This window comes from Chiloscyllium plagiosum, chromosome 6 (assembly GCF_004010195.1).
Source record: "Chiloscyllium plagiosum isolate BGI_BamShark_2017 chromosome 6, ASM401019v2, whole genome shotgun sequence".
NCBI classification, from domain to species: domain Eukaryota; kingdom Metazoa; phylum Chordata; class Chondrichthyes; order Orectolobiformes; family Hemiscylliidae; genus Chiloscyllium; species Chiloscyllium plagiosum.
Window position 1 is genome coordinate 88,625,011 of NC_057715.1, and position 12,314 is coordinate 88,637,324.

A 12,314-nucleotide genomic window follows, 5' to 3' on the forward strand; every position below is an offset into this window, starting at 1 on the left:
CATTCACTACCACCACCACCATTGCACAGTAATGGCAGGGTGTATCATCTACAGGATGCACTGCAGAAATTCATCAAGGCTCTTTGGTCAGCACCTTTCAAACGTATAACCACTGCCATCTAGAAGGACAAGTGCAACAGGTCCATGAAACACCACAAACTGCAAGTTTCCCTCCAAGCCATTCATTATCCTAACTTAGAAATATATTACTGTTCCATATTTGTCTCTGGGTCAATATCCTCTAACTCTCTCCCCCTTAGCATTGTAGGTGTACCTACCCTATATGGACTGCAAGAAGGCAGCTCGCCAGCACCTCCTATTGGTATTTAGAAATATGCAATAAATGCTGATCCAGCCAGTAAGACCTGTATCCCTGAATGGTTTTGTGTTTTTTTTTTAAAATTCAGTGTTAACTGAGTCAACTATCGGGGACTTAATGTCATTATTTTTCTTGTATAGAGTTTTGACAAGTGCTTCCTGGGTTCCTCAGAAACTGCAGATGCAAATAGAGTATTCTGTGGTCAGCTTGGAGCAGTGTTTGTGTTCACTGAAGCACTTAATCCAGCACAGATATTTGCAATACATCAATTAGGACCTGGATATAAGGTATGTCGAAACAATCTATCAAGAATGAGTTTATTTTTAACTGTGTGTGATACTTAAGTGTGCATTTACCAAAATTTGAAATTGCAAATTGCAAATATGTTGCGAAAGGCATAAGCTTAAAAGATAGCTACAGATGAGTGGGATATTTTTCTCATCTTGGTTAACTTCCTGAGAATCAAAACCTTACGTTCCTCCCATAGTGTTAGTTAACTGTCATTTGAAAAATTTGCAATTTTTACATTTCCTACCTTACCCTCGGGGAGGGGAAGGGAGGGAGAACAATCCAAAGACCAACAGTCCTCTGAGAGAAGAGTATCTTCTGATGTCCATCTTAAGTTAGACCTTTTTTTGGAGGACCATCCTTCCAGCTTCTTCCCTATCAATTTCCCTCAGTCTTGGATATTTCAGGCATATCTCTCATGCCTCTAAACTCCAAGTTCAGCCCAGCTGCTTGACCTTTCCTTATAAGCGAAACTGCTCATTCAGGAATCTGTCACATTCATCTTCTTGGAATTTCTTGCAATGGAAATGTGTGCCTTCTCATGTAAATTGACCAAAACTATATGCAGTTCTCCAGATGTGGTCTCACTGGCATTCTGTATGTTTGTAGCAAGGTTTTGCTAGTTTCACAGGCATGTAAGTTATAAAGTTTGCATTTGATTTATAATTGGTGTCTATTGATATTTTAAGAAGACGTAGAATCATAGAAAAGTTACTGCTCAGTAGGGGGTAATTTAACCCATCGTGTCTGTGCCAGCTGAATAAACGAGCTGCCCATTCTAAGCCCATGAAACAACACCTGGTCCATATGCTTGCAGGTTACCATGCTTCAGTTACACTCTGTGTTCTTTTTAAATGCCATTGCATGATTAAGTGTACATTTACTGAAATGTTTAATAATGTTTATATTTAGGTATTTAATAACTTGTTTCTGCATGATCTCTTCAGGGGTAATGTACCTCTATTACATATACATAAAAGATTTACAAGGATGTTGCTAGCGTTGGACCGTTTGAACTGGAGGGAGAGGCTGAATAGGCTGGGGCTATTTTCTCTGGAGCATCTGAGGATGATGGGTGACCTAATAAAGGTTTATAAAATCATGAGGGGCGTGGATGAGGTGAATAATCAAGGTCTTTTCCCCAGATTGGGGAAGTCCAAAACTAGAGGGCATTGGTTTAAGGTGAGAGAGGAAAGATTTAAAAGGGATCTAAGGGGAAACTTTTTCACGTAGGGGGTGATACATGTATGGATGAACTGCCAGAAGAAGTGGTGGAGGCTGGTATAAATACAGCATATAAAAGGCATCAAGATGGGTATATGAATAAGAAGGGTTTAGAAGGATACGAACCATGTGCTGGCAAATGGGACTAGATTAATTCAGAATATCTGATTGACATGGATGAGTTGGACAAAAGAGTCTGTTTCAGTGCTGTACGTCTCCATGACTCTGACTTTATATTGTTCTTAGAACTCTGAATAATGCAATTCAGTGGGCTGAAGTTGACTTTGGGGATTGGATTCTGGGGTTAGTTGGGTTTGAGAACAATCTAGTAGGCTTGAATTATGGGTTTGGTGCTGCAGATCATTGATTAACTCTTTGAGGGAGGTGTCCAAAAGTGGATCCCAGGCGTTTTGGTATTTTCCCAATTCTCAGGTAGAAATCGGGTGTTACTTATTCCAGATTGTGAAGAAAAAAATCCACATTGCTTGATGTGGTTAAGACTTTGCACGCTGAAAGAGGGTGAATGTATTTTCTACAATTAGTACTGAGATTCATGCTGGTCTGCTTGTTGTTTGAGTTGGGGGGTGCTTTTCTAACCAGGCAAAAGCCCGAGCAAACATTGACTTAGAGTCATAGAGATGTACAGCATGGAAACAGACCCTTCGGTCCATGCCGACCAGATATCTCAACCCAATCTAGTCCCACCTACCAGCATCCGGCCCATATCCCTCCAAACCCTTCCTATTCATATACCCATCCAAATGTCTCTTAAATGTTGCAATTGTACCAGCCTCCACCACATCCTTTGGCAGCTCATTCCATACTCGTACCACCCTCTGTGTGGAAAAAGTTGCCATTTAGGTCTCTTTTATATCTTTCCCTTCTCACCCTAAACCTCTCGTTCTGGAATCCCCGACCCCAGGGAAAAGACTTTTTGTCTATTTATCCTATCCATGCCCCTCATAATTTTGGAAACCTCTATCAGGTCACTCCTCAGCCTCCGACGCTCCAGGGAAAACAGCCCCAGCCTGTTCAGCCTCTCCCTGTAGCTCAGATCCTCCAACCCTGGCAACATCCTTGTAAATCTTTTCTGAACCCTTTCAAGTTTCACAACATCTTTCCGACAGGAAGGAGACCAGAATTGCACGCAATATTCCAACAGTGGCCTAATGTACTGTACAGCCGCAACATGACCTTCCAACTCCTGTACTCAATACTCTGACCAATATAGGAAAGCATACCACATGCTGCCTTCACTATCCTATCTACCTGCGACTCCACTTTCAAGGAGCTATGAACCTGCACTCCAAGGTCTCTTTGTTCAGCAACACTCCCTAGGACCTTACCATTGAGTGTATAAGTCCTGCTAAGATTTGCTTTCCTAAAATGCAGCACCTCGCATTTATCTGAATTAAACTCCATCTGCCACTTCTCAGCACATTGGCCCATCTGGTCCAGATCCTGTTGTAATCTGAGGTAACCCTCTTTGCTATCCACTACACCTCCAATTTTGGTGTTATCTGCAATCCTACTAACTGCACCCAAATCATTTATGTAATTGACAAAAAGTAGAGGACCCAGCACTGATCCTTGTGGCACTCCACTGGTCCCAGGCCTCCAGTCTGAAAAACAACCTTCCACCACCACCCTCTGTCTTCTACCTTTGAGCCAGTTTTGTATCCAAATGGCTAGTTCTCCCTGTATTCCATGAGATCTAACCTTGCTAATCAGTCTCCCATGGGGAACATTGTCGAACGCTTTACTGAAGTCCATACAGATCACATCTACTGCTCTGCCCTCATCAATCATCTTTGTTACTTCTTCAAAATACTAAGTCATTGTTCTGGTGATTTCTCAAAATGATATCCAAAATTGCTGGATGTTGCAGTACAGTGGGGATACCTGTCGGTGGTACTCATTTGACTTTCTTTAATTTTTCTGCTATGGATGGTTAGAATTTGTGGAGTATATATGAAATGTATGATTTTGAATAGACTTTCCTGCATTTGTTGCCGTGATGTTTAGTTTCTGGCTTGATATATTTTGTTATTCCTTCATTGTTCATGGTTTAGCATAGATAGTATTTTCAGATATTATTAAGGGATATTTCTGTTAGAGGTAAAAATGGTACAGAAGTTGGAACTGGAGCATGTGTTTATTAGGGTTAGCTTCACTGAAATGTACCAAGTCTTGCATGTTTTTAAAGATATTTCTACGTTTAGACTTGGCATTGTTGGTCTTGTTGGTGAGGTTAAATTTATCGTTAATAGAAAAAGGTATTCTGGTTTTCATGGAAGAGATGATATAATTTGGGAATCCATTTCTGTTGCATTCAGCTGAATTAAGTCCTTGAAAACTTCCCGTTTAGTCATATTGAAGAGAGGGTTGACAGGTATATGTAAGATCTGTAGACAAGTATATTCCTCACTCTGGACTGGGAAAATTACAGAAATACTGGGCGAACACTAAGGTGCTTCTTTGGCTTTCATTTTTGGAATTATAGATGACGCAGCCATTCAGACAAACCTGCCAGTGCTGGCTGTTCTATACTGATCTTATGTGACCGACTACTCTACATTTTCTTCATATTCATGTAAACTTCTTCCCATCAAGTATCATGCATTCTGTTTTTGCATGTTACTGTTGAATTGGCTTCCATCATCCTTTCAGTCTGCACATTCCAGACTCTCTCAACTCTCATTCATGCAATGCTACCTTTGAAAAATATTAAATGTGTCCTCTGGATACCTGGAAGGCTGTAAGATGCCTACTGAAAAGATGAGGTGATATTCCTAAAGCTTATTATCTGCCCCACTTGGACATGCCAAGGACAGATATGTCAACCGGTGAGCAATGTGATGAATTAAAATGATAGGCCACTGAAAGTTCAAGGTCATGCTTGCAGATTTAACAGTGGCATTATGCAAAGTAGCCATCTCCTCTGCATTTGGTGTCCTCAGTGAGTGTGTATGTGAACAGCAAGTACAGCATAAATCAAAAGTATATGGCACTACCCTTGAGTCCACAGTAGATTGAAAGACTGCTATCACTGCCTCTGTAATTTCCACACTCCACTTAAAATCCTTGGATGCAGCTTCCTTGTTCCTGGTGTCTTATCAATTTTAAATATGTACATGCATGACCATATGAACCAGGAAGTAGAGCAGTCCACTCAACTCTGAGATTGCTCTGCAATTCAATAAGATCATGATTGATCTGATTTTAACCTCAACTCTATATTCCTGCATACCCCGATAACCTTTCATCCCCTTGGTAATCAAGAATCTATCCACCTCTGCCTTAAAACCATATAATGATTCTGCATCCATTGCCTTTTGAGGAAAGGAATTCCAAAGACAGTCAACCCTCTGAGAAAAAAAAGTGTTCCTATCTCAGTCTTAATTGGTGAGCCCTTAATTTTAAACTATGACCCCTAGTTCTAACATATCCCACAAGGGAAACATCCTTTCCACATCCATCTAGCCAAATCCTCTTTCTATCTTGGGCTGAAGTGAGGCAGATGGGGTTTAATTTGTATAAATGTGTGGTTTTGCATTTTGGTAAGATGGATAAGGGCAAGACTATGCCATTAACGTTGTCAAACAGAGACACCTAGGGGCTCAGGTGCATAATTCTTTGAAAGTTGTGCCACAGGTAGACGTGGTGGTAAGAAGGTATTTAGTACACTTGTCTGCATTGCTCAGACTATTCAGTATAGGAGCTGAATTACCTTCTAGAAGTTAATAAAATCATGAAGAGCATAGATAAAGTGAATAGCAATGGTCTTTTCTCTAGGGTAGAGGATTTCAAGTCCAAAGGACACATTTTTCAAGTGAGTGGAGAAAAACTTAAAAGGGACATGGGCGGGCAACCTTTTTATATGGAGGATGATTCATAAATGGAATGAACTACCAGAGAAAGTTGTATATGCAGGTACAGTTACAACATTTAAAAGGCATTTGGACAGGTAGACAAATGTGAAAGGTTTAGAGGGGTATGGTCCCAAAGCAGACAAATGGGACTAGTTTAGTGTTGAAATATCATCTGCACAGATGATTTGGATGAAGGGTCTGTTTCTGTGTTGTATGATTCCAAGTAAGTCACCTCTAACTCTTCAAAACCTAAGAGGATTAGCTTGACTTGCCTTTCTTCACTTGCTCATTCCAGGTATTAATATAGTAAACCTTCTCTGAACTGCTGTTTTGAACATTACATTAACATTCTTCTGTAAGTTTGGTGAGGAGTACTGTACACAGAGCTCAAGATGCTGTCTCACCAATGCCCTGTAAACTTTAGCTACAAAGGGATATTGATAGCCCAAGTGAATGGATAAAACTATGGCAGATGGAGTTCAATGCGAGCGTGCACAAGATTATTTATTTTGGACCAAAAAGGGGTCGATCATGGTACATTCTGTGTGGATTCTGGATTAGTGGTGCTGGAAGAGCACAGCAGTTCAGGCAGCATCCAAGGAGCAGCGAAATCGACGTTTCGGGCAAAAGCCCTTCATCACCACTTTCTCTGGTAGTTCATTCCATACATGAATCACCCTCCATATAAAAAGGTTGCCTTGCCCCCCATGTCCCTTTTAAGGTTTTCTCCACTCACCTGAAAAATATGCCCTTTAGACTTGAAATCTTCTACCCTAGGGAAAAGACCATTGCTATTCACTTTATCTATGCCCTTCATGATTCCTGATGAAGGGCTTTTGCCTGAAATGTCGATTTAGCTGCTCCTTGGATGCTGCCTGAACTGCTGTGCTCTTCCAGCACCACTAATCCAGAATCTGGTTTCCAGCATCTGCAGTCATTGCTTTTACCATTCTGGGTGGGATGAAGTTAAATATAATGGATGCCCAACAAGACTTAGTTCTTTAAAATGTCATGAACAATGTAGAAATGAATCAAGAACCTTTGGGTTAAAACTAAGCACTATTTTTTTTTAAAACGGTTGAGGTTATTCCCCCTCAACTGCCCTCCAAGGCAGTGCATTCCAGACTCGCTATCACCCTCTGGGTGAAACAAAATATCAAGTTGCTTTTAAACCTTCTGCCTTTCACCTTACTGAGGGCTGAGTTCCTGATCCCATTTACTATCAGGAGTTAAAGTTGGATGGATTTGGTGATCTTGCAACTGCAGAAGCTGCATTTTTACTTGTTTTACCTGTGATGCCAAACGTAACCACTGGCATGGCAGTCTGGAACTCCCAAAAGCTGTTCTTTCTTATTCAAACTGATGGGTTATGCTTGTAGATCTTGGGAGAAATTTAGATTCTCTTGTACATCTATTTGAAAGTAGGAAAGTTTTATTTTGTTAGACTAAATCGTTTTGTAACACACATTTGTTTGAAATGTTATGGATATTATGGTGTGGAAGGAGCTTGAATATCCGCAAAATGGGATTTCAGTCGCAGGAGAAGAGTACCGTGCACTAAGTGCTTGTTAGCCTCCTCTCAAGCACTCGGGGCAACAGAGGGAGCTGAGCATTGTTTGTTAGAGCATGGGGGTTGGCAGAGTTGGCAGGACTGTCATACATGATGCAGTCGACAGCAGAGATCGAGTGATTCCCGAGAAGAGTATAAAAGCAGTAGGGGTATATTTGGGGAAATCAGGAGGGTGAAAAGGGGACATGCGGTAGCTTTAGCAAATAGGACAATCCAAAGGGATTCTACAAATATGTTAAGGACAAAATGGTAACTAGGGAGAGAATAGGGCTCCTTAAAGATTGGCAAGGCCACCTATGTATGGAACCGTAGAAGATGGAGGAGATACCATACATGTATTTTGCAGCAGTGTTTACTGTAACGAAGGATATGCGAAAGAGAGTGAGTGTGGGAAAGTAAATAGCAACATCTTTAAAAGTGTCTATTTTACAGAGGTGGTGGTGCTGGATGTCTTAAAATGCATAAAGGTGGATAAATCTCTGGGACCTGATCAGGTGTATCTTAAAACTCTGTGGGAAGGGAGGGAAGTGATTGGTGAGCCACTTGAGATATTTGTATCATTGATAGCCACAGGCAAGGTACCGGAAGACTGCAAGTTGGCAACACAATGCCGCTATTTAAAAGTGGTAAGGAAAAGCCAGGGAACTATAGACTAGTGAGTCTGACATCGGTGGTGGGCAAGTTGCTGGAGGGAATTCTGAGGGGCAGGATTTACATATATTTGCAAAGGCAAGGACTGAATAGGAATGTTCAATATGACTTTGTGTGGGAAACCTTGTCTCACGAACTTGATTGAGTTTTTTTGAAGAAGTAACGAAGAGAATTGATGAGGACAGAGCAGTGGACGTGATCCATATGGGCTTCAGTAAGGCATTCAATAAAGCTCCTCATGGTAGATTGGCTAGCAAGGTTAGATCACATGGACGAGTGGGAAAACTAGCTATATTGATACAGAACTGGCTCGAAGGTAGAAGACAGAGGGTGGTGGAGGTTCAGACTGGAAGTCAGTGACTAGCGGTGCGCCAAAAGGATTGTTATATAAATGATTTGGATGTGAACATAGGAGGTATGGTTAGTAAGTTTACAAATGACACCAAAATTGATTCTGTAGTGGACAATGAAGAAGGTTACCTCAATACAATGGGATCTTGATCAGGTGGACCAATGGGCTGAGTGGCAGGTGGAGTTTAATTTAGATAGATATGAGGTGCTGCATTGTGGAAAGGCACATCAGGACAGGACTTGTACACTAAATGGTAAGGTCCTGGGGAATGTTGCTGAACCAAGAGATCTTGGATTGTAGGTTCAGAGTTCCTTGCAAGTGGAGTGACAGGTATATAGGATAGTGAAGGTGGTGTTTAGTATGCTTTCCTTTATTGGTCAAAGAACGGAGTATAGGAGTTGGGAGGTCATGTTGCAGCTGTATAGTACATTCGTTCGGCCGCTTTTGGAGTACTGCATCTAATTCTGGTCTCTTTGCTGTAGGAAGAATGTTGTGAAACTTGAAAGGGTTCAGAAAAGATTTACCAGTATATTGCCCAGGGTTTGAGCTATAGCGAGAGGCAGAATAGACTGGGGTATTTTCTCTGGAGCATCAGAGGCTGAAGGGTGACCTTTTAGAGGTTTATAATATCATGAGGGGTATGGATAGGGTGAATAGACAGTGTATTTTCCCTGAGATGGGAAGGTCCAGAACGAGAGGGCATAGGTTTAAAGTGAGGGGGAAAAGATATAAAAGAGACCTGAGGGGAAACTTTTTCACGCAGAGGGTGGTATGTGTATGGAATGAACTGCCAGAGGAAGTGGTGGAAGCTGGTATAATTGTAACATTTAAGAGGCATTTGGATGGGTATATGAATGGGAAGGGTTTGGAGGGATATGGGCCAGCTGCTGGCAAATGAGACTAGACTTTTTGAGGATATCTGGTTCGCATGGATGGATTGGACTGAAGGATCTTTTTTGAGCTGTTTGTCTCAAAGACTGTAAGTGGATAGGGATTGAAACAATACCGACACTGGCTAATGGGTACATGTCAGTGACGTCACCGTTGGGAGTAATCATGCATGCGATGGTGAGCTGAGTGTGTATACACAGTTGTTCTTGTCACTTTTTTTCTGGCTTAAGATAGGCAACAGGAGTTAGTGTTGGTTTAATTCTATAGTTGTATGCGTTCTTTATTGCTTTGCCTCCATCTAGTGTATGAAATGAGCCGTATCAGTAGGGCAGTAGTACTGTGTGCCAAAAGCACATTTGGAGGAATTCTGTGTTTCCTCTCAAAAAGAAATATATATATTTCAGAACAATATATATATAAAAATTGGCATATTTAAAATTATTTTATATTTGCAAAATCCTTTATGGGGATGAAGGAATTTACCTTTATAAACATTCTTATCAGTAAATAACATATCTATAATAGATATTTTTAAAGATTGTGTTTCTCTCCCTTTGAATTCATTGGAAGGTGTTGCACGATTCTTTCTCCTATTTCCTTCAGTTTTGTTTCTTAACCCATCAAGGCAGCTTATGCTTTGCAGGTATTGCAGTCCTCATACCACTGATGTAAGTGACCACTCAGGTGATAGACTGGAGGTTTTGATGAGTTCTAAATTTTCTGGAGTTTAGAATGGGGAAATAGTCATTTAATTAATTAGAATAATGACGTATACTTGAAATACACAAATTCTGATGGGTCATGACAAGGTACTCCAGAGGGATTGGACACCTTGGACTGAAGAGAGGAGAAATTGCTCCAGAGAATCTTTGCAATTCTCTAGCATTGAAGGTTTGTATTCCATTGTTGTGTGCTTCAAGTTTGAATAGACTTTTGATCTTTCAGGGAATAAAGGCACATGGAGAGCAGATAGAATGTGCAACGAATCAGCTTTAATCAGACAGCACAGTGGAGCAGGCTCGAGGAGCCTTTTGATTGTCTCCCACGCTTGTTTCTTATGTTTTTTAAAAGTTATCTGGTTTAATTGAGATATGCACTATCACCCAAGGCAATGTTTTAGCACATAGAGAATTGCAATTCTCACCTCAAGCTGCATGGTTTATGTAAGATACTTTAATTCGCTACAAAGTTCAAGGTTCTGTTGATGAGCCAAACAGTTGTGTCCCTCATATTTAAAATAGTGAATACAGCTTCCCAATTGATTCAATAGGTTATTCATTGAGTTGCTGTGGAAGGTATTGGGTTCAATTCTTAGTCTACTCAGAGCTAGTCTGTTAACACTCAATGTAAAAGGTATTCTAGATTTGGTGAAGTATAGGACAGGGTCTAATTAAATGTTAACTTGCCAAATGAGCTTTTCAAGTCTATTATGATTCCAAAGATATCTTTATGAATAATTGCATCATAGTGACGATATGAGAAGACAAAGACGAGGCAACCAACACATTAATGTACATTAAGGCAGCCAATATTAGTTGAAGCAAGGAAAACATCATTTTGGCATGAATCTTCAGCCTACAGAAGGGAAAATACTTGAAAATATGCAGAGATAACAAGACATGTTGAACAATCTAATGATAACATAACACTTGAATCAGCTCCTAAAGAACTCATCAAAACTTCCAGTCTATCACTTAAGTGGTCACTTACAAGAGTTGCATGAGTACTGCAATATCTGCAAAGCATACACTTTGTATTATCATGAGTTTTATATCATCGGTGAATTGGATATGTTACTCTGTCTCTTCATTTAGGTCATTAACGCAGGCTAGAAATAGCTGAGGCCCCATGACAGATTTTTAAATCGCTTCACTAGTTACAGGTTGCCAAATTGAAAATGCCATATTTATCTCAATCTTCTACTTCCTGTCTGTTAGTTAATCTTCACTCCATACCAGTATATTGCTTCCTACTCCACGAACCCCACTCGTGTACTAACCTTTTGTGTGACACTGTATCAAGTACCTTTGTATACTATATCTAACTCCTGTTTATTTATCATTGTAGTTAAATTTTCATAAACTATGACAGATTGGTCAAACATGTTTTGCCTTTGGTAAAACTGTATTGACTGTCTGTTATCGTTTGATTTTGTAATGCACTATTAAGACTTTGATAATAAACAGTTGCAACATTTTCTCAACAATGGCTATCACTCTGATTTGAAGTTCCCTGTTTTCTCTCTCCCTCACTTCCTGAATAGCAGTGTTACATTTGCTGACCTGTAGGTGCTGAAGCCATTCTCGGATACAGGGAATTTGGGAAATGTGTGACCGGACCATCCATTATTGCTGCAACTATTGCTTTCAATGGAGATGGTAGTATAGTATTAACCCAGAGACCCACACTCATGTGCGAGGTACATTTGGTTTGAAACTCACATTCCAGATGGTGAAATTTGAATTCAATAAAATCTGGAATTAAAAGCGATAGACTGATTTATGCTATTATAACAAGTAGCCATCTAATTATTTTCACAGTCACTAAAAAAAATATCTGGTTCACTAATGTGCCTGAGGGAAGGTTATCTGCCATCCTGACCTGATCTAATCTACATGCAACTTGAGATCCAAAATGTTGTTGACTCTTTACTCTGAAATGCCCTAATAAAGGTAGTTCTATTTGGATACAGAACTGGTTTGAAGGTAGAAGACAAAGGCTTGTTGCGGAGGGTTGCTTTTCAGACTGGAGGCCTGTGACCAGTGCTGGGTACACTGCTTTTCATTATTTAAGGGACCATCATTACAGCAAACTATGTTCCCCCCACCCTCATTATCTCATTGATCATCTCAGTATGTACATATACACTGTGGTACACAAATGATTTCCCGTGGAAAGTCAACTTATAATTGAGCAAGGAGAAAGTTCAGACTGCAGATGCTGGAGATGAGAGCTGAAAAATGTGTTGCCGGAAAAGCGCAGCAGGTCAGGCAGCATCCAAGGAGCAGGAGAATTGACGTTTCGGGCATAAGCCCTTCTTCAGGCTTATGCCCGAAACGTTGATTCTCCTGCTCCTTGGATGCTGCCTGACCTGCTGTGCTTTTCCGGCAACACATTTTTCAGCTCTCATCTCCAGCATCTGCAGTC

At 40.5% G+C, this 12,314-nt stretch overlaps 1 protein-coding gene across 1 annotated transcript in view; it reads left to right on the top strand.

Moving 5' to 3' along the window:
- Positions 1 to 12,314, top strand: part of nbeaa (neurobeachin a) — an 849,844-nt gene that overhangs the window by 117,868 nt on the left and 719,662 nt on the right. Inside the window, exon 8 of the mRNA XM_043692709.1 lies at positions 460 to 606. Within this exon, the coding sequence (XP_043548644.1) occupies positions 460 to 606 (147 nt within the window). The remainder of the gene's footprint in view (positions 1 to 459; positions 607 to 12,314) is intronic.